This window comes from Numenius arquata, chromosome 4 (genome assembly GCF_964106895.1).
Source record: "Numenius arquata chromosome 4, bNumArq3.hap1.1, whole genome shotgun sequence".
NCBI lineage: Eukaryota > Metazoa > Chordata > Aves > Charadriiformes > Scolopacidae > Numenius > Numenius arquata.
Window position 1 is genome coordinate 69,206,688 of NC_133579.1, and position 27,351 is coordinate 69,234,038.

Below are 27,351 nucleotides of genomic sequence, written 5' to 3' on the forward strand. Positions count from 1 at the left end.
TCAAAGATGTCTTTGAAAGAGCTACAAGGTTCTCACAGCATTTATGAAATCTTACTAAACATACAGTGAGACATACACAAAAAACATGAATTCAGTCCCTGTAGTGACAAAAATCAATGTATGTAAATTCCTGTATTTAGACCAGTCAGCTGCATGGTCTGAAATGTAGATACATTAGAATTCCCAAAATTTATCCAAATGAAAGAACTAGTTGTTGCTAACAATTTGCTAGGTCACTTTTATAATTGTTTTTCTTGAAGGAAGTAGTACCTCTTACTAAGGTATTTCATTTACTTTTTTTACATATATCACAGTTTTTTATATTTATTGATATAATTGCGAATTTTGCACAACAAAAACTTTGGGACCAATTCTCCCCATGCTAGTTTTGCAGCTACTTTGGCAAAGCTAATTATTCTCATATGTGAGAGTAAGCCATGTTTTTTTAATCTACTCAGATTTGAAAAAATGCCATCTCCTTTGAGTATGTTTTAATAATAGTGTGTAATGTGTAAAGCTGCTTATTTTGTATTCCCACCGTGAAAAGAACTGATTACGTGACAGTGTGCTAGAAAAGCCTTGAGTTGAAGCTGGTGATGATCAAGCTTAAAGAAGATAAAACAAGCATTTGTAAAAATTACAGCTGAAATATAAATCTGAAGATAGTGTCCCAGTGTAAAATCAAACATCTTTGAATCCTGATCTTTTTTACATCCAGAATTCCATATCTTACCAATTTTGATCAAATGTAAGGGGAATTGTGAGTTCTTAGAAACTCTGAATGTCTTCTGTGTGAAATCTTGTGTACCGTTTTAAATTGAAAAAATGGATGTCTCAAGAGTTTCACTGTGTGACTGCTTTTGGTTGTTGAAGTCTCCGGTATGACTAGTTAGCTTAGATTATTGAAGTAATTATTCTAAATTGATGGGTGGTCTTGAGAAAACGTTTTCAATTGATCGCTTCTAATAGAAGGAGGGTATGCTACTAATAACAGCACAATCCCTACATGGATGTCAAGAGTTTTAAGAAGCCATTAACCTTTTCAATTTCTTAATAAGTTCTGTGCACGTTTTTTATCATTAAAACACAAATACACGGCAGCGTCAGAGGACGTATGGTTGCAAAGCATCCGACTGCTGATGCCTTAGGGTTCCAACCAAAATATGGTTCTGTGATTGTATATGACGTGTAACTTTTTGCTAAGAAGGAAATACAATAATTTCGGTACGCAACCTGAATTGTTAAAGCCCTTCGAATAGTTAACTCTGAGCATTTCAAACTAAAAAGGGTAGATGCTGTCAGCCGTGGAAGATCATACAGAGGTACCATACAGATGTGAATGTACAGTGCTGTGCTTGGTACTGCGTTACCCACAGCGAGCTTTTGAAAACAGCAGCCAAGCACCGATCTTGAGCACCCTCTGCTGACCAAACTACACATGGCGTTTCTTTAACTGCCACAAATCTCCTTTTTTAGCCTTCAGTCAAATTAGAGGAAAACACTAAAGCAGGGTAGAGGCAAATATGAGTGATTTGGCTTCATTGTTATGCAAAGACTGATTCTAAGTGGAGACAGCAGATTGAAGATTATTTAGAGACATTGGGATAGTTGAGCAAACTGCAAAAGTGTTAATGAAAATCAGCTTCGTAGTGAACTGGATATTAAGAATGGGTCACCTTCAGTTACTCTCACTTTTATCTTTTGAAACATAACGTTTTACTATAGATAAAGTAAATCGTTGGCATTAGGATAAATCAGGGCACAAGTGAAAAAGAAGACACACTTAAGGTTATGAAACCTGTGGCCAGTATTTGTCAAAATGAGTGCCTTACTTCAAGCAACTGTGTCCACTAAGTAAAGCTGTGGATATAGCTCACTTATAGTTTTTGCTGTAGTAGACTGAACTAGAGAGGGCTTAGCACCTCTAAAAACCTGGCGAGGACTTCCAAGTTTCACTTTGAGTATCCAAACTCGGATGAAATTGAGTCTGGAAAAGGCAATTATATAAAACAGATGAATAAAGAAGGAAGAGAGAGAAAGAAATGTTTGAGTCTTTGTTTTCTTTTAGCATTACAGGTATTGCTAGCTACAAAAAGATTTTTTTTTTTTTCTGAATTGATTCGTTTATTTCAAACAGATATTATGCAGTTATGAATAGCTTGTTAAAACCAGGGAAGTCAGAAGGGTAATTTCAAAATGTGGTAAACTTATTTTGCTTTTAAGAGCATTTAAACCTCTGTTTTTGAATATGTATCAAAACGTTAAAAAAAAAACTTGCAGCTTACTCTTCTTCTTTAGGATGATAACCATGTATTTCCTCTTGAGTTTTAAGATATTTCTGCTGTTTTAAATGCCTGTCTGTTGGATATGGGCTGTATTTTGTAAGAACACAGACAAGTAGTTGTAACTTGTTTCTTTGGGGATACAATTGGTGCTAAATATCTTAAAATGTTTCTTGAAGTCAGTGTACAATAACCATAATTCAGTTCCATAAACCTGCATAATTTACATAATGCCAAATATTTCAGTTTTGTCGAAGTGATGGTGGATTGCATTAGAGCTAGCATGAAGGATGAGTGGTTTTTTTGCCGAAGGAAATACAGAAAATGTTACTGGAATCAAATGGATTATTTTCTGGTTATTACTTTTATGTAACTCCACTGGAATGGACTAAATAACTAAAGTTTATTTCGGTTTTATTAAGTCAAGTAGACTCCTCACCACCACCACCACGATTATTGCTCTAATTCTAAAATGAACAAAACTTGTGATAGGTTTTTAGTGCTCCAGAAAATGTTTTCAAGCTTTGTCGTTGTTGCTTTTGCAGTTAAAAAAGTGATTTGGATGCTTGAAAATGGATCTCAGAAAAAGCAGGAATAGGTGACTTTTTTCACTAAGTGGTCACTTTATGTATTTCAGTGTTTGCTTTTCCTACCCTTGAATCTACTGCTTAAAATAATAAGATATTGATTAAAAAGTGTAACATTCTATAACCAAAATTTGGTGGCATTTATGTTAATCAAGACAAGCTTGTAGAGAAACATATTTGTCAGACTGTTACTTGAGTGCAGTGAATTAAGGAAAGATGCTTCCTAAACTTGAATTCACTCGCTTTATTTGTTTTGATTCATAACCATATTAACTTAATGTAGTTATCTGGATTGCTGAGTAGTCAAGAATTTGAATCATAGGAATAACCTTAGAATTAGGAGATTTAACAAAGAAGAAATATTTTCAGATTCCAAAATTGCTGTACCTGTTTTGGTGTCAAAGATTAAGGTAAACAAATAATGATATATCTTTATTTAGCCTTTAAACACAGATTAATAATCTATTATTTCCAGGGACTATAGGAAAAATTTAACAGATCATTGAAGAAAGCCATAGGGTTTCAGATATATGCAGCTAACTGTATATAGTAGTCTATATAAAAATAATATTTTTTATAAATGATGAAACGCCATGTTTCATTTTTCTTAGGCAAAGCTTGTTTGCCTAAGATATATTATATCTTAGAAGATATAGATAGAAGATAATAGAAGAAGAAGAAAGATATAGTATTTGAATTTTAGGAATTTTAAACACAACTTACTCTTTGCATAGCTGTTACATCTAAGTTTAGAGTAGAATTAATGTAAACATGAATAATTGACTAGTATTCAAAGTTTAATAAAGTTAAGTTCAGAGCATACATTAGAATAAGAAAAGAAATTTTTTATATTTATGGTGCAAATTAAAGCCAAAGTCTATCTCAAACATGCATACCATGAAATTTCATTGTAGTCAATATGGTGTTTGTCAGTGCAGAACCTGACTGATTACTGAAATATAATTACCTTTGTAGAGGAATTTGGCTGGGGGAGAAGTCTCTCCTAAGATAGTGCCTTAATACTTCAACAGGCTTAAAGTAGGGTGCTTAAAAAAGGCTATTTGTGAGCAATTATTTCTAATGCACTTTGAACTGTAATTGAATAAAAAATGACTGCACTACAATATTTTTGAGAAATCTTTACAGTTGTGCAACATTTTATTATCAAATTTTGCATTTTAATGTTCTAGCATAAAAAAACCCTCACTTTTAAAGTAATATACTTTTTATAATGTTAGAAGAATTGTTCTATTACTGCAGTAATAGCTTCAGAGGGTAACTTCTTGCAAAAGTTAAGCATTTAGGGCAGCAATAGCAATATTGCTGTTTATATTCTACTTTGGTAGTCAGAAAGGTTTTTTGTTGCTTTCAACTTTTGCTAATTAAATTGAGACTTTTTCTCATAAGATAATGACTTATGCCTTGTGGTCCAAAGTGTGAAGTTCAGACCTTTAATCATTCTCTAATTCAGAAAATAAAGTATTTTAAAAACTTGTAGGCTTTTTTTGGTGGAAGTAGATGATGCCATACTTTTTATTGATGGTATAAGCCATTATTTTTCTGAGAATCATTAGCTATTTAAAACTTTGTGCATAAATTAAAGAGGAACTAAATGGATTTCCAGTTGTTGCCGTTAGTAGCATTTTAGATTATACAGGCAATTATTGTGTTCATTATCTTAGAGCAGCCTCTTTGCAAAACTATTGTGGTTGTCTTAGACATTATGTACAAATTTTCCCTTGGAGATCAAAATTTCCAGTGGTGTGCTTAATTTTGTTAACACGGTTCAAATAGAATAAATATTATGACAAGTGGAAGAAAATTTGCTTTTCTAATATGGGAAATAGCAATGAATGTGAAAAATTGCTCCTGTTCTTAACTCATCTGTTTCTTATATTATCATAATTATTCTGGTTATGATTATTTTCAAAAGGAAAGAAATTGCTTTCCTAAGATGGTATATTTTACAAATGCTTTGATAAAATCACAATATAGTTAAAATGAAGTTTACCCACTTTTCCAATATTTAGGTGAATTTTAGAGAATGTTAGTGAATTTCTATGTGAAAATGTATCTGGATAATTCAACAGTGTTTCATTAGTTTGAGTGCAGAAGTTGTTTAAGTGGAAAGGCACAGAATTAAACTAATTAAGTATATTTCAGTACATTATAGAAACTAATTTTTGAGAAATGGTGAATGCATTTCTATTAAAACTTAGTTTCTTTGTGTGCCTTCTTAAGTAGGGTTTTGCAATTGCCTTCACTTGCCATAGTAAATAAAAATATTAAAAATAACGATGGCAAATACTATGATCTATATTAAAAGGGGTGACATTATTGTAACAAACCAAATGTTCTTGAGCGAGAGATTTATTGTGTGAAAATTTTTCATCGTCAACTTTTTTATTCTCTTAATATCTCTCCAAACACATTTTTGTTGGATTCCACGCTTAAATTCACATCTGTCTTCATCAATTAGAAAGGTATTAATGCTCTGAATTAGCTACGTATCAGTGTGCAGTGGACTAAATTTAATGTTTCTGTCCAAAAAGTGGAATTCTTTCCAAAGAAGCTCTTTATTCATTTCTGTTCTGGGGTGGGGTTGTTGCGGGGGGCGGAGGGGGGAGCTGAAGGGAGAGATAGGCTTTCACTGCCATGATGCAGGAAAAAAAAAGTGTGAGGTAGTGGTTATGCATATTGCAAGACAGTGATTCTTTATTTTATTACAAAAAAAGACCAACTCTAGAAGGCCAGATTAAATCATTCCTTTCACTTTTTAATGGGATTTGGATGAATAGAGTAAAATATGCACTTTGCATTCATTGATAGCATCTTTAGGTTGAGGTAATTGAGTCTTTTTTCCCTGACTGAATGAATAATGACTTCATCTGATCCTCAGCGAGGCCTGAAACTTAGGCTGCCTTTGTCAATGCAAAAAGATCTGGGCTTTGAAACATGCTCTACTTCCCCGGCTTAATTTTTCTTCATTTTAATCCAAAAACCTATTTTTCTCAATAATTCAAGCATAAACTATGTAGTGGTTGAAGCAGCGGAAATTGCAAGATATTTGTCCTCGTTGTGCTGCTTTTTAAATGCAGCTGATAAATCAGCCGCTGTGGTCTTCAGCTGCCTGGTTCTCTAGGGAAGGGACAGCCCGTGTATAAGCAAGATTGTTGGAATTTTTAAGACCTATATTTAAAGTGGCTCTTTTGCATACTGTTTGTTATCTAAGGAAGTGTCGTGTCTTACTGGCAAGACTTGCAGATAAAAGGGGCATCTGTGACGGGGCCTAGGAAACTCTTCCTGATATAATTTTCCCACATATTTTACTGGCTACAAGAGCATCCCAAGAAGTGGAGTATAAATACTTAGCTTACAGCATACATTATTGAAATGGTGAGAGTCTTAGTTACATAGCTTAAAAATATTTTTTTTTTCATGAGAAACAGTGGGTGAAAGATAGATTCTCAGTGGTTTTGCTAAAATGTTTCTAAATCGGATACCTTTTTAATTGTGAAAAGTTGAAGCTCTGTTTACTGTTACGGTTTGAAAATGGATATTCCACTTGATTGTTGTTTTTTATTATTGCATCATACATTAAAAATTCTTTCTATGACATTATTTCAGATTTACAGACTGGTATGGGAGTGTAGTTACAAGTTACATTACTCTAGTTATATGCATGAGAAGGAAGCTCTGTCGCATTTATCCGTTGGGTCTTGACTCTTAACAGGGTTTTGGTCTTCTAGCAGTAAACAAGCAGTAGCCACCCTACAACTACAATATACAGTGCCAATATTTCTGCTGCATGCATGACAGAAGAACGTTATTCCTGCTTATTTGTTCATCTTCAGTTGTCTTTTCTCCTTGCCTTCCTGCGTTCCTATCCTGGATCAGGCGATGGGGGAGGGATGTGTCAGATGTAAAGGCATTCAAAAGGCCTGGCTGGGATGGTTCACGCTGGTTCTGGGAATTGTTATTGTCCAGTAACCAGGGAACATCTAATGCATGCAAGCATAGGAACAATAATCAATTCAATTATCAAAATGCAGTTAATTGTTACAAGTGCATGGATTTTTAATAGGAAGGAATAAAAATGCCAATAATAGCTAATTGTTTGCACTACAAAAGTGTTGATTTAAGAAAAAGTCATGACTAACTTGATTTATACTACTTCCTCTAGGTTGGCTTGCTGGACTTGGAGTTGAATCAACTGACCAAAGCCCTGTTCTTGGCTTTGGTTGCACTATCAGTTGTTATGGTAACCTTGCAAGGATTTGTAGGCCCATGGTATCGCAACCTTTTCCGGTTCCTCCTCCTGTTTTCCTATATCATCCCGATCAGGTATGTATAAGAATGAAAGAAAAACACAGATGTCTAATTTCACTGAATGTGGCTTTCTTGAAATTTATACTTGCTTCTCATTGCGAAGGAAATTGATCTTATCAGGAAGCTGAAGGAGAAGGTGCCAACAAATCTGCTGATTCTTGAAGGATCACTGTACAGAAAACAATACTGTTGTATTTTTTTTGTATAATGTTCATCTTACTGGAGTAATCAGGATATTTAATCCTTTAGTAGCATAAATGTATTAATAAGGATACAATCTTGGTATATTTGAGAACGTGGTTTTAGGAAACATGTATTTGAATGAACTGTTAGGTATACTTTGAAATTTTATTCTTAACGCCTTAAATACCGAAAATGCTCCATTTATCTGGTTAAAATACAGACTTTTTACTACAACAATGATTAATTTAAATTGAATGGCTGAATAATGTAGGTGTGCTTTTACAATGAGAGGACTTTTAACATGTGTAACCAAGTAGAGACTTGGCCTGAATTAATTAATTCATTAAGCATGAGTACTATATATTCAAATTGCAGATAAACTGGAACAGGAAATAATATCCATGTGTGTAATCAAGTCTGCTGTGAACACAGAAATGAGAACACTGACTCTGAAATGAATTTTTTTCCTTGAATGGGTATTGCCGTTGCAAAATGGAAGTACTCTCCTGTTTAAATACCCGGTGTTTAGATTAAGGTGATTGTTAATTTTTAGATGCTCTCTGGAGCTCTTCAGTTTGAGATATGTCACTCTACTGAGTGGCCCAGTGGCTAACCACAGAGTTAACAGCAACTAAACTGTAGATAGGTTTAAAACCTATCCCCTCAGGTTTGCACACAATATTTAAATCCATCGAGTATCAGAAAAATGCAAAAGAGGAGGGTTTCATTAGCTATTTTAATCTAAGCTTACATTACTTACTGTGTTCACATTCTTACAGTACATGTCTATTTGAAGGCAGCTGTGTCATATTTTACAAATTTGATACTCAGGGAGTTTCTGTCTTAAGGTTTTATAACTTAAAGGACTTGTACTTTTACCCTACTTTTGTGTTGCATGAGCAACTGGTTCTGTTGGGAAGTTGAAAGAGAAGGTTCCAGCAAATCTACTGGGGAGTTGAGGAGACTGCATTGTAGAAACTGGTCATCTTAGAACAGTTTCTACTTCCTTTAACTGTCTCTTGTTTTTATTTACACATTCATATTTCAATTTTGTGATATCTTTCTAAACACACTCATTGTTACAACTCCCTGACCGCTTGTATCATGCTGCTATTCAGGTCGTGTCGTCATTCCCTCTCATATACACAGTTATTGAATATTAAGCAACTTATCTGTGTGAAGAGGCAAAAAGTGCTGCATTCAAGTCTTAGGTAGAGTCTGTGTATTGCTGAAAGATGTGCTTAATCATCAAAGGTGTAGGGGAAGGGAAAAATAAGCTAAGAGTATAAAGGATCACTTGTCAGTCACTGTGTTCTTATTAAACTTATTAAAATGGTTAAAAGACAGATATATCTTTGTTACTGGATGCAAGAGGATTAAGAGCATATAGGTGGTATAAGTAAATTTCACTCTATATTAACAGTTCAAAATACGCCACTGAAAAACATGTTGATTGAGCAGCTCATTATGAACTCTTAAGAGAGCAGTTTAGTGGACTTGTGAAATTGTTCTTTTCCAAAAATTATTTCTATGATACACCTAATCCCATTTTTCAATTGCTTGGGGGAAATAATATACAAAGCAGAAGTATTAGAGAATGGGATTGGTTTAGTTCTGAGGTGGACCATGCAGTTACCCTACAGAAGATCAGACAAGAATCTGTCAGAGAATACTTTTTTTTTCTCTAGAGGTTTATCTATTTCTATACCAACTTTTTTCTTCAGCTCAGGTCATTCGTATGCAGGGTTGCTTCCCACACTGTCGGCAAAATAAACAGCTCCAGTCATAGTGATGTTCAAATGTAACTACATTTCTCTTCCCCTCTTCTGGATGCTAAGCATGGAAATGACTTATTCTTTAGGCTGTATTTGAAATGTAAACTCTTGGAGATGAAAATTACAAGACTAATGACACTGAAGCACCAGGTGTTGTGTCTTCTCATTATTATTAAAATAGCTATATGGGGTAGACAATGAACTTTTCACAGGTAAAGGAAATGAATGTGGGAGATTAGGATTGACTGGTAGAGGCAAAGCATATAACTCATGGACACGTGAAATCTGTTGATTGATGGTTTTAGAGAATTCAGGAAGTTTCTAAATATGGAGCTTTTTGTGCTGTTGGCTTTTGGTTTGCAGGGCAAGGGAAATTCCAGCTATGCGATAAAAATAATTTTCCATGGCCAGACATGTTCAGTGAAGATGAGGAAGAAGAGCAACTGTCAACGGAGTTTAACTGATCTTTGTGCAGCCTCTCCTATTAATTAATAGGAACAGAAACCTTTTTTTGGCTGAAGGGAGAGCTGGTTCCTTGTGATTCATCTACATCCTAAATAGTCCTCTAGATCACTGTTGCTTCACTGTGCGCAGGGTATTACTCTGGGACATGTAAGACTTCAGAGCTATAAGCATAAAACAATGGTAAAAAAAAAAACAAATCAACACAACCAAACAAAAAAAAATACCCCAACAGCCAACACACACACACACCCCCCAAAAAAAAACCCCAGCCCACAACTTTGCACATGTTCTGTAGTGTACAAGAATTTAAGAAGGAAAATGGAGAAAAAGTAGTAGTAAATAAACATTGAAAGCTTAGCTTTCAATTAGCTCTTTATTGTATGTAAGTTAGAACTATTATGCTCAAAACGTGTTGAACAGCCCCACATTCCCAGAAAAGTTTGGCCATTACAAATTACTCTTCTGTATTGGTTTCCTTTTTGCCTATAGAGGAAGCATAGCCCAGCAAGCCTCCCTACAAAGTTAAATCTATTTGAATTTCTTAAAATGTATTGGGAAAGGAGGATAGAAAGCAAGTCTTTGACTGTCCAAAACTAAATAAATCTAGAATTATGCTCACCCATTCTCTGATTTTTTCCATGCTCCTCAATATTCTTAAGCTTTTTCCTAGTCGGCTCTAGCCAGTCTGGGATGCATTAATGCCTATCCATAGGTTCTTCCAGCGTCACGGAGACCGTTCCGTTACTTGTTTTAAATAAAATCATTGCTTGAAATACGTTCTTCATTAGTTTACAAGATCTTGTCGGACTGTGTCACCTAATGCAGTTATCACACAGCAGGCTTGGGGGAGCAAGTAGCCTCAGATGTGTCCATGCTGCTGCTCTTTGTGGAAGTTCTTACGCCTGTGATGTTTCCTTTTTTTTTTTTTTGTTCTTTTTTTGTTTTCTTTTCCAAATAGTAAGGTCCATTTGTTGAACAACTTGTGTTTGTTTGGTTAGTCTGTTTTCTGAATGACGAAGAGCAGAGGGCAAAACCAGTCACACTAATGAAAAATCAGCACCTCAGGTGGGGGAAGATGAGGTGAAGCTTTGTCAATCTTTTGCCTGGTTTACCCAGTTTAAGTCTACCACTGTGGTTATAGATAAATTCTTTTTAATTTTATGTCTTTTTAAAATCAGGCTTACATTTCTATCAGGAGAGTTTAATTTCCCCTTTGTGTAGAACTGAAGACACCATACACATTTAAAATTCCAATACAAATCATGTAAGACTTGAGGAGTTTTTCCTTCAATTTTTACAGCTACTAATTTGATCTGTTGTTTTAGGTTTTTTTTTTGTAAAAGCTGTCAGAGAGTTACCAATATTTTTATTTTTAAGTACGAAAGAATAGAAGAGACTTCAGTCAATGTGAAATGCAAGATACCCTCTCTCAACTATTGAGCTGAAGATCCTGGTGTGTATTTGGGTGAAGGAAAAATGACCGGGCTGTTAGAGAGCCTTGCCACAAAGCCATTCTGTCCTTTCCCCTGCCATTTAGTTGTAACATCTCTTCATCAGCTCCCTTGAGCTGCCACAGGAGTCGGCGCAGAAATGACAGCCAAGGCCAAAGAGAAGGCTGGCCTTAGTGATGGTGCTGCACCACCAAACTGGATCCCCTCCACCACCAAGGAAGGGGACTTGGTTTATTCATTGTTCAGTCTTCTTCAACACCTTGAAAGACAAAATGAGTTACACTGGGGCTTGAGTCCTTGTTTGATTATTTTGGTTTTCTTTTTTTTCCTCAAGAAAAATGTAGCCAGGAAGGTTTTGAAGATAATTAAGGCTTAGCCAAGCAGTGTTCGGTGAAATCATTGCCTCACGTGTACAAGCGTGTGAATTCTTTAGCTTTACATGCTTCTGCTTAGCTGTTAAGAAAAGTAGAGGATTCACCATAAAATGATAAGGTATCATCTGGGGAGCTGATAAAAACGTGTATCGTCCAGACTCTATATTTAGTAGCAGTATAAAGCTGGATTGACAGAGGCTTAATCAGCCATCTTTTCAGGAGGATCCTTTAGTTTTGGTGTACACAGAAGCTGAAATGTCTTTGGTCCTTTCCTTCAGACACCCCAAGGCTCCTGGGCACTGAGCCATTCTGCCAAAATAAGCTGTCCCAAATGTCTGGAAGGAATTGCCTTGGACTTTAGTAATGTTTTGGGACGCTACCTGGCTCCTGGCTGCCTTTTTTTTTTTGGTTCTTTAAGAGGAGTATTTAAAGAAAATCCCTCAAGTTATGTCAGTCTGGTTTTAGTGGGCAGTGAGGAAAACACTGCTAGCAGGTCTTGTGTGTGAAATTCGTTAATAACTACTCAAATCCTGGATTGTACAAGTATGAAAAAGGAGGTTTTATTCAGCGTGCTTCTGTGTATTCCCACGATCCAGGGAACTCACTCCTACGCAGGACTGTAGTGTCTGTCTAACAGCAGTAAGCAGCTGTGCTGCTTTCAATCATACCGTAGTTTGCGCTGTCTGTGTTGGAGCTCTGATCTGTGTAATGTATAGGTGTAAGTCTACCGGTATATGTCATCTCACATCTAGAGACAGAATATATATGAGATACAGGATGCAAAGCTTTCAATGTGGAAGAGCTAAAGAGCTACTCATAAAACAGTTTAAGCAATCCTTATAAATGTGTATTATGTCTCTATACCATACCATGATACGAGACATAGAGACTGAAAAGTATTATATGAAGCTTCTTGATACTTTACGAACTAATTTTGACTTCTCCGTGCATCAGGAGCTGTGGGGTGTGTGTGTCTCATGCTGAGAGGAAGTCTTACTCTGCCCGGTGTGGTGCTGCACTACTGCCTGAGCTAGCCTTGTGCTTTTTTTGTAATGTCTGATATTCATGTTACGTAGAGAAAGCACGAGATTAAAAAAAAAAATAAAATAATTTTTTAACTATTACAGTAGCTCTTTTTCTTTTCTAACCTTGCATCATTGCCTATTTGCTTCTCGTTCTTCTGGTTTTAATCTAATAGTATTACAGTAAGTAATTCCAAATTTGTCTGGAATACCCTAAAAATATTCATGTTCTAACAATTATTTGTATTAGACATCTAATGTCAGTATTGTTGCCATTGTATAAAAAGCTTCATGAAAGAAGGCATCCGACCTGAGAAATGTGAAAATAACAAAGAAACATTTTTAATAGGAAGTAATTATTGTTATTCTGAGCTGCATATGCTACATCTCTTGTGCCAAAGTGCTCGTTTGACATCCATTCTGTTTGTATTTTGTACTCTACTGTGTTTTCAGCCTGTAAGAAATTCATAGATTAGTTTTCTCATTAATTATTCCTCAGTTTTCCTCCTGAGGTTTTAAGTCCTACCTATGTTACAACATCTAATTATCTGTACCTAGGTTGCATGTGGCCCTGGAAGAACTACATGTGCAACAGTTGCTATAGCAATACAGGGTTGATAACACAGTTTTTTGCCACATATTTAAGCATAAATGTGTGGGATTGAAGTCTCTCTCAAAGTTACATTCATTGCTTGGGTTTTTTTTTTTTTTGTAAAGCGCTGTGTGTACCTTCTTTCATTTCCTTTTATATGCTTAGATCATAGACAAAATTTAGAAAAATTTACTCCAAGAAGAACTAGTGGGACCAATTATGAAGTGAACAAGAGCACAGATCTGAGGTTCTTGAGAGCATCAGACAGCAGAGAAAACTAAATAAAAATGTATATAGTGGGCTAAACACAAAAGGAATATTATATTCAAATTTCCTCTCCAAATAAAGTATGGGAGAAGGGGAATTAGGGGAAGTTAAAGGGATGAGATATTATCTGATTTTTATTTATTTAGATCTTGATAGAATATTGTGTTCAAAGGAAGTAACTTCTGTTTTATTCTATTTTAATTTGTTTAGTGCCAGTTAATAGAAGTTGTCAGGGTCCAAAAATGACTTTCTGTGAAGATAACTTTCCAGGCATGTTGAAATTAAAACACTTCTGGTTGTTTCTTGACCAAAAATTTGAAAATTATTCCATATCATTTTGTAGATTACAAATAACGTGTTTAACTGCATATAGTTTATAGCTGTTTCAAGCAGGTAGGGATATGGGAAGGTTAAGAGGTATAGCTGTAGGGAATTGGGTACAATTTTGGGTACTGATGTGACCCAAATATGATCTTCAGTGTTTCACTTACAAAGAAGTCCTGAAAATAAAAAAGACTGTATCTCAACTCCTTCATTTATTTTAGAAATTGGATACCATTATGGGCCATACTCATACCTATCTGGAGGTTTGGCAGGGCTTTGTTTTTTGCTACGAAACTTCTGCTTATATACAGAGCTGCTCAGGAAGTTCTTCCTGCCTGCCAAAGCTCAAATAAAACTGTCATTTGATTTTATTTAAATTCATACTTGAATTTTATTAGGCACGGTACCACTTTGTTCACAAAATTATCTTTGCTAGCTTCATTAGGTCTTGATTGCTTTTCACTGAGTCATAAAGGGCAGAATGTTTCTGGAGCTTCTAAATGTATTTGTTTGAAAGTTTCTCAGTGAAGGCCCTTCCTTGTTGTCAAATTTGACTATTTTGACTAAAATACAAAATCGGAAATCTTTAAAAGGAACCCTAATGTCTTTAATGCTTGGGAAAAAATGAAGTCTAGAAGTCCTGTAAATATGAATTTGTTTAACCTAGAAGACTACTCATATTTTTGAGGGAATAAAAGCAAAAGTATCTGGTTTTAACTTGTAGTAAAAGCAGTGTGGATTCTGAAATGTTGTGTTATGGATTTGTTCTGAAGCTGAATTGCGGAGAAATGCCACCCTAACTCTTAGTGGAATAAATCCCCAATTTGGATGAAAGTTGCTTCAGAGTTTGACTGGTGTAGGTTGAGAAACAAGAAACTTCACACTATTATGTTTGCTAAATATGCCCGTTCCCTGCAACAGCCTTCAAATACCTACATTAACATACTGTGTCGAAAGATTGCATGTTAATTGGTTTGCTAAAAATTAGTGTTACTAATGCAACAGTGTGCTAATGCTACATAGGATGCTGTTCTGACCATTTTCATTAGTAACAGATATGTATGGAGTCTTTTAAACTGGATGAAATCGAGAAGGATTTAAAACTGGTGAATTTAAAATGATTTTGGTTGTATAGTGAGGTTTCTCAAAGTCCACAAAGGATTTAAGAGAAATGATAGCTAATACTGTCAGGCACTGAAAGTAGCTTGGTGTTGAGTAAGCTTAGTACCTCCTTGGTTTATTGTGTAAAAATTCTTGAGCTTTTCAGTCAAGTATTTCTATCTGTTCCTGTGAAACTCTGTGGGAGAGATTTCCAGTTTTGAAAGCAAACTCAGTATTAGTAGGCCTCCATCATTTTTAGTGTTACAGCAGTGCCCGTATTGTGCTAAGTGATAGCTACAATGATCCTGAAGACAAAAATTTCCACTTAAGGCAACGAGCTCCAAGTAAAGGAAATCAGAGCAGGATACAGCATACAAATTTTAGAATTAATACTGAAAATGCATCTCTAGCCCTCATTTTTTGTTTATATTATTTCTGTTTAATTCTTTATTCAGCTTTACAATTCAAGTGTGTACCTGGTATCTCTGTGTGCCTGAAAGCTGGCATGGATTTACTAGTCACTGGGGAGATGTTATTTTGCTGGAGGCCAGTGGTGCCAGCTTTCTATTAGGTCCATCAGCATAAAGGAGGTACACTCCGTTCCGCTTCGCAGTGTGTGCTGGAAAGCCTCAGTGCTTTGAAATACAGATTTCTCCTCACAACTCAGCAAGAGATACTCTTTTTTTTCCTTACCTTTAAATTATATTTAAGTGAGATTATAATTAAATGCATATAGAGAGTGTTTAGAACACAAAACCAGGTAACACACATGCTTGTAAAAGATGCAAGCGAAGGTATGAACTGCATTTCAGCGTTGAGAGACTTTTCTGATTTAATCTTACTGAAGTACAGTTTTTCCTATCTGGATGACTTTGTAGGTTCCCAGTGGTAAACAAGCCCACCACTAAATCATGTTCCTAAGCACCGCATCTACCCATCTTGGTGATGGTGATTCCACCACTTCCCTGGACAACCTGTTCCAATGTTTGATAACCCTTTCAGTGAAGAAATTTTTCCTGCTGTCCAAACTAAACCTCTCCTGGTGCATCTTGAGGCCATTTTCTCTTGCCCTATCACTTGTGACTTGGAAGAAGAGACTGATCCCCCCACCCCCCTACAACCTCCTCTTGGGAGTTCCTTTAAGATTGCAGCTCTTAAATAGAGCTTTCATTGCAGAATTCCTTTCTTGGTAGCCCAGGCAGAAAAAAAAATACTTGTAGCCCAAATGCCCCTGTGAAGTGGGATGATGAGTGGCTTTCATCCTTCGCTTACTCTGCTTACTCCTGGCCAGAGCAGATGCCTGGCTGTTCTTGAGCCAGGCTGCTTCCTTTGGAGTTGACCAGCTAACTAGCAGGTTCTCATCCCTAAGAGGAGTAAATCTTTTGCAGTTCCTTTGGTTGACTAGTACACATCTCGGTGTGAAGGGTGTTACATTGCTGCTTACATTCTCTTTAACTCTGGAAGTTAACAGACATATATAATCCAAATACTGGTTGCTCAGGACTGGCTCTGGATTGAGTAAGACAGGGTAAAACTGTACTTAACCAGTGTGAGGCAAGTGACTTCCAGTATTTTTTTCCGTGTTATAATGTAATGTTTTCCATAAAAGGAATCTGATAGAGTCCTCTGTGTTATATCTGTCCTAATTTTTTTTTAATATATTTGCACATCTGAAGGCAGCTGAAGTTAGATATGCTCTTGCACAACTAATTGGGGTACATTGTGAGGTAGAAGGATGGTTTCCTGATGCTGCTGATTTTAATGGGAAACTAAGAGCTAGTTAAAGAGCAAAATACCATCTTGACTTGTCAAGAATCTTGTATCAGAAATACTTGTTTCCTTTTGTGCTGGAACATGCGTTGTCTTCTGCTGTACAAATTCAGGAAGAAGGGGATGTGGGATTAACTGAATTTTTTCAGTGTGTGTTGAAATTTCAGGTGTTCTCACAATTCTGCTTAAACGCATCTCTTTATGGGATGTTGCAGTTTGTGACTCACTGTTCCCTCCGCCGTTACCTCAGGTAATTCACAATCAATCTGTGGCTGTGATTGCAAGAGGACAGATGAAAACCGTTTGTGGCTGCTGTTTTGGTTATGCTGTAAAGCAGCACTTCAGGACTATTAAAACGGGTCTGAAGTGCATTTAGCAGTATTTTGACCTTGATAAATACCTTTGAATAGCTTTGAGAGTCCTTTTACTGTACACCTGCTACTAAGCTCCGTTCTCCGAGTCCTGTGCCCTGGGCAAATTACCTACAGATAGTTCACGTAGCCGCTGTCCTAACTGTTCGTTCAGTGTTTCTGTTGGAGCAGAGTCAACAGAAATGAGCATGTGCCTATTCCTTAGTCCCTGTTCCTCTGACACGTCATGAATAGCTAAAGGAAGGTAGCGTTTTAAAGTTTTAGAACAAGATGGCTTATAGTTATGAGTTAGAGCATTTAATTTTGGGGAAGAGCAAAGTGATTAATCTCTGACCAGCATGGGTGAAGACTTTTTATTGTAACAGAGGAATACAAGGTGCAAGGGCAATTCGTTCTTGTATGATGTAGACATGGAAATATTAACAAATAAGTATGCAGACACCAAGTGAACTGGAAAAAAATACTTTTGATTTTGCACTTCTATGTATAATCCATAAAACTTGCTGGAAATTACAGTTTCTAGTACAGACCTACCCAGAGGTTCCTTATTGCTTCTGGCAGTAGCAACTCCAGCCCACGGGCCATCACACAAGGGTGCATTTTGCTGCTTGGCCACTATTCTCTTTTTGCAATGGAGATCCTCTGTAACTAAAGTTTGGGAAGGACAGCAACGTCGTTGATCGATTGGTTGTGGTGGGAAAGAAAAGTTGACAAAATACGGTTGTACTCTCCTAGAGAAAAAATACTTTTTTTAAAAAAAGCAGTGACTTGAAGAGGTGCAAAAATATTTGTACTTTCACATCATAAAGAAAACATAGGTGTTGTGGGTTTTTTTAACAGATAAAACCTGTGACTTTATGAATAGAGATCTAATCTTATTGATAAAGTATGTATAATGTTCTCATCTGTATAAGTGTAGTGATGTTATGTCAAGAATCTCCTCAACGTGTTGCAATCTGTCTCATGCAGAAAGCATGGTATTGCATTTGTTTGTATTGCAGTAGCTTCTAAAGGTGTGGGATGGAGCCTTAATTTCTAATGTGATATGTACTCTACAAACACATAACAAAAATGTTGTTCCAAAATTTTTGTTGCGTATAGTTTTAAGATTTATTTTTTTCCAGGTGTCCTAAAAAGAGCTTCTATTTTTATTTTTATGGTTATAACTTTCACTTTGCCTAATATTCACACTGATTATGGTATAAATTTCCTTTGCAGTTTACGTGTGAACTTGGACATGGGTAAGGCAGCCTATGGGTGGATGATTATGAAAGATGACAATATTCCTGGAACAGTTGTTCGAACTAGCACCATACCAGAAGAGTTGGGACGATTAGTTTATTTACTAACGGATAAAACAGGTATATCAGGTTACAATTCTGAAATATGATGACTTTTATAAAACTTCTAAAATTTATTCTATATTTTAATATGTTCATGTAAGAGTAGATTTAGACTACTAAGTTTTTATTTTTCAGTTAAATTTTAAGCATGTGCTTGAGGATATTGTACCAGTACCAATCGGCTTAGGTATGCCAGTTACATGTGGAAGTCAGTATTTGGTAGTGATCTGATTTATTCCAGTGGGAACACTCCTGCTATAGTAACGGGACACTGGACAGTAATAGTAAGAGTACCATGTGTCTTACTCTGAAAAGACTCTGGATTAATGCTCAGGATGCTGTTTTATTCTGCACTTCATTTCTACTGCAATATTGTATGACAGTAGCTGTTAAGAATGGCTGAGAGCACAAGTCATTTCCAAAACAAGTCGTAAGATCAGCCTCCAAAATGGCATCTGCTATCCCCATGAAATTAGTTGCTCTTTATGTTACAAAGACCAGTTATAGAGCTGCTGTATGATTTCATCTTCATAACTGTAACCTGTTACTATACCTGACCTGCTGTAGTGGAAAACCCAACCCTTAACAGGATCTTAAAGTAGGTAAGTATGCGAAGAAGCAATAGCTTGTGCTATGGTGCTGTCTGCTGTTATGACTGACGCTTGTTACAGTCTTACTATGCTCTTAGTTCTAGATTTATATGAGGAATCTTAAAGTTTAGTTTTGGAAAATGTCATAATATATAACGAGTTAAATTATGTAGCAAATACCGTATTTTCTCTCCTTTCGTGGTTCTTTCTGAGATTGAATAAATCGGTTGTAGTAAACATCCTGGTTTTTGACAAAGATGAACTTCTGAACTGAGAAAGTTGTTTCTCAAACAGCTGAAGAAATTTTTTAGTGGTTTTAAGTAAAATACAGTTCAAAATGCTGAGAAAGCATTTGGAGAGGGGGGCAGGCTTTGGCCTCTGTTATAGTGTTAAGGAAGCGTAATACACAGTTTACGCTTGAAATAGTTCCACGTTCCCTCATGTGCTGAACACTTCTATTAGTGCATATTTTGAAATGCAATGTAAATTCAATATAGTCATATTTTCAAAGCACACTTTCATTTTTTTTTTCTTTATAGGTACCTTTGTTACCCTATATGCTTCTGAATGCTGTTCTTCTGTTTCGTAAAAGATAAAGACAACTGCCACCTTGTTTCTTAGCCTGTAGAAAAATGTATTGCTAATTATAGTGTAGTAATTCTTCAAAGCAAGTGAACGTTTCTTTTAACAAGTTTTTTTTTTCAGTTAGCTAATGATTTGTATGCTGTTTGAAACTGCTTATTGATTTTAATTGCACCCTTCATCATGATAATTTATGTAACTTTAAGAGTGCTGTCTCATCGAAGACTTGAAATATGTAATTTACAGCATATGTTTGGAAAAAGGGAAGTATGTTCAAAAATAATGAATTTTCAAAACAATGCAGTAGAGTTCATTCGTCCAAAGCATTACTTTATAAGCAAGAACAATGGATACTTCTTAAACTTTTCTGATAGAGAATCCAGTTAATGCACCAAACTGGAAATGCGGTTCAGGTGTTGAGGTGTTCTGTTTACGGTTAGACTGCACTGAAAATTTGAAAAGGCTTGCGAAATGAAACGTTAACAGTTCGTTCAGCCAGCTCTACAGTGCAGGAATTATATTCTGACTCTGGTGACCAGTTTATGTTCTGAGGCACAAGGGTCAGTGTACTATATCTTCTTTTCCTCAAGCTGTATCTACCTACTACTCCGTTTGAGAAACAGAAGATTGTTTGAAAAAGAAGAGGGGGAAAAAAAAAAAAAAAGCTGCTGCAGTTCTACTTCTAGAAAGACAACCAGTATTCTTAACCTAATAAAACAGTAACTAAAATCCCAGTTTTCTCCTTTTAAAAAAATAAATTGGTTTTGGAGGGGCAACATAAAGTTCAGTGATGCTGGGTTTTTCAAAGCAAAAGTGCCGTGTCACATCTATAAAGCTTTGAAAGGATAAATTTTGACTTGCATATATGAAGTTAAACAACCCTATTTTGCTTCCAGGTTTTTTTTGTCGTTTTTTTTTCCAAGCCACGTCATGCCACTTGCAATCACAGTAGTTCTATTTAACTTTAAGAAGCAGCACTTGTATTCTGGCCTTTCAGAGTGCATACTTAAAAGGGGCTAAATAGACAAATGTTAAAAGGCTTTTCCCAGCAAATGTGTTTATGTATAGTTTGGAAGATTGCTAGCATTCAACCTTAAAGGCCTTTCAGAGCACTGAAGTCTGCTGAGTTCTGGAGGAAGATCTGGATCTGTAAGTTAATGATGTAAAAATGAAAATAAATGCAGTATTCTAGGGCAGTAGTTCCGAAATGTTTTGGACTAACAGTCAGCAGTCTCACCCGATGCGCTTTTAGTATGAGCTGAAAGCTGATGTAAGTGAAAATAAGCCCAGAGTCTAGCCCAGAGTCCAGCAGTCGTTACCAGCTTCCGAACACTGACCGTGGCCTCGCAGACCACACTTTCCTTCAAACCACGATGGGAAACACTACTCAAATTTATTAGTCTTAAATGCCCTGCAAATTTTAAACTATTTTTAATTCTGGACAAACATGTAGCCAATGTACCTTTTACCCAAATATATCAGTAGCTGCTTCCAGTTTCCTGTCCTGAATACATTTGGTCTCATTCTGCTTTTCATCATAAATGTGAAACTTACCGTTGGGTAATGAACAGAATCTGTACTGTTAATCCAGGATTACCATTGGGTGATTATACACTGCTCTTTAGAGCTAGCTCCAGTACTTTCTCACTTGAATTTTCAGTTCTAGTCATATAAACCAGTTGATTCTGTTCCTTCTGCCCACTTAAGGCTTGGCTGGCAGAGGAGAAAGAGAGGCAGTTTTGTAGCTCTCTGTCCAAGTGGGTGCTACTAAAAAGTAGGACTAAAAGGCTGGTCTAGTTAAATGTAAACAGGTGAAGTTTTTCCCAATATTAAAAATGAAAAGGAATACAGAGAACAGTCTGCAAAAAAATCTTAGCTTGTGGTCCAAGCTTCACTGGAAATGATTGAGAATTAGTTGTTGAGTCTAAGGAGCATTGCATTACTAACATAATTGCAAGGTAGTCCTTTGTATGATTGTAAATTGGGTTTGTGCTTCATCAATAAGCTTTTTGACAAGAAGCGTCCATCACAGTGGCGCTCTCATTTGCCACAGTAGAATAGAAAATGAAGTATCCCAATAATTGCATTATAGTTTCCTTATTGTGGGACAAGAAAGCAATGTGGTATAATTAGGTTTGATTGGAGTGCATGTTTCCGGTAAGATCTGAAATTAATGATGTTGCTATAGTGACACATCTGCGGCCACCAGTGCGTGAAACATAAAGTAATTCATTCGACAAGAGAAGACATCTGTTAACTGCAAGGATGCAGAGCATATTGACACTGACCAGAAATACTAGACGTTATGTGATAAATGAACAAATGATGCTGAAACAGGAGGACAGATAATTTGTACTTAATCTGCTGGGAGAACTTTAATCTTCTCACTGGTTGCATTTGACAATGCCATTGTTTAAAGAACAATGCTGCAGAGAACTCATAAATTTTAAAACTTAACTCAGGGTGCAGCCTATTAAAGCAATACATTAATTCCTTTGTTAGGGAGTTTTTATCTTCATGTAGAACAAAGCCATTACTAAAAACACCCACTAAAACAACAGGTTTTTTAGGACTCACATTTTAATTATAGCATCCATTACCCAAAATGCCATGTTGTTTGGACTTGAATCACATATAAGTTTGACAGAAAGGCGTCATCCGTTATGGTGAGGGGGGGCAGTTACAGAGGGGAGCGGTTTCCAGCATTTTCCAAAGGCAGCTGAGCATGATATCGCATCCTCTCCAGGGTAAGATTCTAATCATGAAAGAAAAATAAAGATATTCGGCAGTATTTATTGAACTTTTTTTTTTTTTACTTAGGATGTGGGATGGCAAACCTTCTGCTGTTCATGAGAACTACCAGAGTATTCAGCTAAAACAAATGCCTACAGTCTTCCAAGCGTAGTTATTTACTAATGCATACACTTGTATTTGAGTTCTGTAATTAACATTTTAGCGGGTGTTTGGACCAAATGAGATACTTAACAGATATGATAGTTGAACAGATGCATAGAGCAATGGCATTCTTGATTTTCTGGGAAAGCCTTGTCTTAGAGGTTGGTGTATATGGGCTTTTACATTAAATGTGCCTAATGTACTATTAAAATAGTGAATTTTAGTAATTGTGTCTGAAAATTAATCTTTTAAAATATACTCTAATTTATTCTTTATCTGTTCAACAGAAGCTACCACAGAGAGTAATTTTAAAAAAATGTTGATGGAATAACATCTCCTCACTTCACTTTAATAGATACATATTCACTCTATTGCTCTTACACTTCCTCTACCTCTGTGATTTTTAGTAACACTAAGGTTGCAGGGTGAATAGAGCAGAGAAGGAATGGAAAGTTTTGATGGAGAGGTCCTACAAGAAGCTTCCAGACGTGCATTCAAAGTAGATCCGTCCAAGAAATCCTTACTTTGTGGCTTCTGTTGGACTCCCATCAACTGAAAATACATGGTGTATCCAGCGAGCATGGATGTTGCTCTTAGATACTGCTGTCATTCTTGTGGGAGGCAGAAGGCACAGAGGAAATAGCTGCTGCTATTCATAACTGTGTTATTTGTTACCTCTACTGTTACCTTCTGCCCAGGAAAGAAGAAAGATATCTCACCTCTCTTTGTCTTTGACCTTATTCTTAATGGGTTGTACTGGGATTTGTCTGGTTTGAGGTTTTGTGGTGATGATGTTTACGGCCTGTTTGTAAGTGGGCAGCTGAGTGAGCAGATATATTCTATATATGTGTTTACCATGATTTTTTTTCATTTTCTTTTTACATTCTACACCAGGTTATATTTTTTTCAGGGTTCACAGAAAGAATTTGCATTTCCAGATTGTTACCAACAGTCTAATTATTAAGAGCTTTGGACCTGATCTCCCTTAAAGTTTCCATAGAAATGTTCACACTTACACTGGCTTTTTATCTGTTTAAGCAAAGAGCTCAAAGAAAGTACATATTTTGGGAAAAGTTACTCACCCTCTCAATTTCTCACAAAGTTATTAATTCTTCTGTATGCATTTTCTTGCTTTTTTTTGTTTTGGCCTTTTTAGATTGTTGGTACTGGTCCAAATTACCATCTACTAATATAGGATCAGAAAGATTTGCATCTGCTTCTCAAAAACAAAATAAAAAACTCTGCTGCTCTGTTGTGAATCACATCTGTTGCCACCCAGGGAATGATGCCTTCAGGACTTTTTCCTTAGAAATTAATTTCCTCTTTGCCTGCTTTACTCTGTGTTTAATGATACAATTGTAGGGGGGGAAAAAAAAGGAAAGAAAAAAAAAAAGCTCTTGCCTTCATTAAAGAACATACTAAATTTTTCTTAAGCAATTGTGTACTAACTTTTTGTCAGAATATTTTCCTTGTGTGGTACCTGCATTGTAGAGCAAAGTTTAAGAATGTGTAATACTAGTAGTAGATCATGTATTGGCTAGCATAATTTCTGGAAGCTTTTCTAAAATAAGCTTTTTATCTAATAACTCTTCATATTAGTAATGTCCTGAAAGCATGGAATTCTTAAGTAGGTCTTGAAAAAGCATTATTAAAAATAAAAAGCTCATTCACTGTCCTTTAGTACTTATCACCATGAGCAGACTAGAGAGCTCAGTTTTGGGTTGGTTTCCCTTCCTAAAGTGGGCTATATTAGAAAATCCACCTCTAGATATTATAAGGGCTTGCATTTTGGGCCATAAAATAAAAGATGTGTTGTTTTATTGAGGTGTATTAGTCTTCAACTAAAAGACTAAAATTTAAAGACAGGAGTGCTGCTAAAGTTCTAACATGAGTGATTGGCACCATGTAATATTTTAATATTTGGAACAAGTTGTTGGCAACAATTCTGTCCCGTTGTGGTGTTTCATTCCTTAGGAGAATTTAGAAGTGAATCTTAATTTGCACTTAATTCTGCTGTTTCTTCTCCTTCTTTGTTTTTTTTTTTTGGTTGGTTGGGTTTTTTTATTACAATTTTTTGTAGTAGATACAGGTGTTCTTGCAGCCTCTTTTCATATGTCATGTATTTGTCCTGCTACTGTAGCTAATAAAAGGGTTCGTACAAGTAGTGTATAAGATGCAAGCATTGAATCAGGATTGCTGGAACATTTATTTCCTTGTCTTTATGAGTTGATTCTTTTTCCTTGCCCATTTTTCCTAAACCTCCTTCCCTGGCTCCTGATTGTTGCAAGATAGGAAAATCCATACTTTTCTGCTCAGAAGCTTTTCTTCTTTGCTTGCTGAGAAAAGGGGTTTGGTGAGGGGGAGCACGCAAATTTTCCACCTGTCTACCTTTCGCTCACTAAGTATGATTTGGAGTTGGACTGATTTAATAGTGTCAGAAGAAATAATGTTTCCATATAATAATCATAGGGCTAACTTTGTTTCCTGCTCAGTTTTCTCAAGCAGCAATTAGAGAACTAGTGGGAAGTGGATCTGACAGTTGCCTGCTGTCTGGAGTTTTGAGTACCATTTAGTTTCACAGCTCCTAGGGAGTGTTTATTTTAATTCAAAGGCTTGGCAAAGCTAAGTGCAGTGCGAAGATATTAGCATACCTGGAAAGTAAGGAAGGTGATGCAGATTTACTTGGAAATTTCTTGCACTAAACATTATTGAACAAAGTGGGTGGGTTTTGGTTTTGTTTCATGTTTTTTTTTAGAAACGGAAATTTTAGTGTCTCATGTTTGTTACTGGCAACTTTCATGTTTCTCATGTGCAAACTGGAGATTGGATTTTTCTAGTCTATAACTGAAGTAAAAAATTGAATCAACAAATTTAACAAAAGGTCTCAATAAAAGTACAGCTTCTAAAGGCAGAAAAAGTAATTTCTCATGGGTTTATATGATTACTGTAAAACCAAAATAATCTTCTTATCCCTTGTATAAAAGTAACCCTTGTATAAAAAAAATTCTGACTTAATAATTCTAGAGGTCAGGAACTTTGTCTTCCTGGGCAGTTTTCCAGCTTTGGGAATATTTTACTTCTCATGTGAATTTTTGATAATGTTATTCATTTTTTGTGGAGAATTTATGCATTTCAGATAAATCTTATTTTAAATATTTTTTTAAATTCAAATAGTAAGACTAGTAAAAAAAAAAAATCCTCGACAGCATGTAAGGAAAAGCGCATGGGAAGTGTCATTTTTTTAATGGTAGAGGGGGAATTTGAAATGATCGTCTAGTGTTGGTGTTACAGGAAGACGTGGTTTGATAGTGCAGTATGATGGTACAATAGTTGAGATGAAGTGTCACTGCACAGATGTTCCTGGGCAGAAAGAGTGGTAGACATCTCAAGTATAACTGAGAAAGACAGGAGACTTCTAAAGCCCTATCGAATCTTTGAAGAGCGCTAATGGTTCTAGCCCTACTAGATACATAAACTAGTTGCTGTCTGTCCAAACAGCTCTGTTCTCCAGATAGTAATTATAGTATATGTCATGCTTTTAGTCTTCTCTTTTCCTGTGGCCTAGTGTGTATTTTGGCATACTGGGACAAAGACATGATATAAAAATAGTCTAGATAAATAAAATTAATACGAAATACTTTGTTCTGCATTTTTTATTTATAGATAATTACTATATCCTCCATATTAAAAATATTGTAGAATCTTCAAGAATGTCACTTTTGGTACCGTGTTTTGTTTATTTTTTTAATCATCATATTTATGTCTTTTAATTGACCCAAAACTTAGTGGTTAAATATAAGAATAGCTTTATACTGTATTAATTTCACTTTGGCTGAGTAGCCATAGGAAAAAGAGTTTTAGGAAGGGCCATTATCAAAACAATCTTTTGCGAGCTGACCATGGGAAGCGAGGCAGCAGTGACCTCTTTTTGTCTGCTGTGCCCCATCATGGAAGGCTGAAGCCCTCACCCCTCAATTAGAGCTTTTCCAAACCAGAGGATGTGGCTGGTTGGCAGAGGTGGACGCAAAGTGTCAGTCTGTGACTGACACCCTGTAGTTTCTTACAAATGTGAAGTAAGCTCTGTAAACGCTGATTTCGTTCATTCTGGCTTATTCCGGTTGGAGGCTAAATCTGTCAAGTTTGGAAGTGATGTCAGGTCTTAATGACTTACTCTAAATAACGTTGAATGTGCCCGTTTGCCAGAATGTCTGCCTTCGTACACCAAGTACGAGATACCTGCATGAATTTTTGGGGGTTGCTTTTTCTGTTTCGCTTTAGATTTTTTGATACATGTTGCAAACTCTTGCTTTGGCCCTTGAGAGTCAGCTCCATCCAGATACTGCGTTTTCTGTCTTTTTTATATGAAGAAAAAGGTTTTGTCTTTTTTTGAGCTTGTATATTTAGTTGTGTTGGCAGAATCAGCTTGAAGGTGGAACCAGTGATTTCTTCCAGTATGACTAACCCTGATCTTTCTCCAAAAATGTTCCTTTAATTAACTAAACAGATGCTAACTCATGATTCATTCCTTCTTTCCAAAAGAAAGATTTTGGTGGGGTTTTTTTGTGGCCTTCTCATGGTATTTTTTGCTCCTTTGTGATATACTTCTTCTTTATTACAGGAACACTTACACAGAATGAGATGATATTTAAGCGCCTCCACCTAGGTACTGTGTCCTATGGAACAGACACGATGGATGAAATTCAGAGTCATATTATAAACTCTTATTCACAGGTATCTCATTTCATAAATTATTTACCATTAATATTGAGGGGTTTTTTTAAGAGCATTGAAGCATTGTTGTTATAGATTATGTCTAGAAATGTGAGATGCTATGAAAGTTCTTTCATTTATAGGTATCTTTTAACAGATATGATGAAAGGAAAAAATGTGAGACAGTTCGTAGTTCTCTCCTGACTCTGAAGTTCCTCGTAATACCCATTAAAGGAGTTTACTTTTCTATTCCCCACTAGCAGAAATCTGTGTTAACCTGTCTGTGCAGTGCAGTCTTTCTCCTGCAAAAGCATGTAAGAGTAAGCTATTCCTTACTG

The 27,351-nt window shown here is 36.0% G+C and overlaps 1 protein-coding gene across 2 annotated transcripts in view; it reads left to right on the plus strand.

Moving 5' to 3' along the window:
- The window catches only part of ATP9B (ATPase phospholipid transporting 9B (putative)), a 161,085-nt gene that overhangs the window by 98,671 nt on the left and 35,063 nt on the right, over positions 1–27,351 (plus strand). For both annotated transcript variants that reach the window (XM_074146110.1, XM_074146111.1), the window contains exons 12-14: positions 7,053–7,213; positions 18,112–18,254; positions 26,922–27,034. In XM_074146110.1, coding sequence (XP_074002211.1) covers positions 7,053–7,213; positions 18,112–18,254; positions 26,922–27,034 — 417 coding nt within the window. The remainder of the gene's footprint in view (positions 1–7,052; positions 7,214–18,111; positions 18,255–26,921; positions 27,035–27,351) is intronic.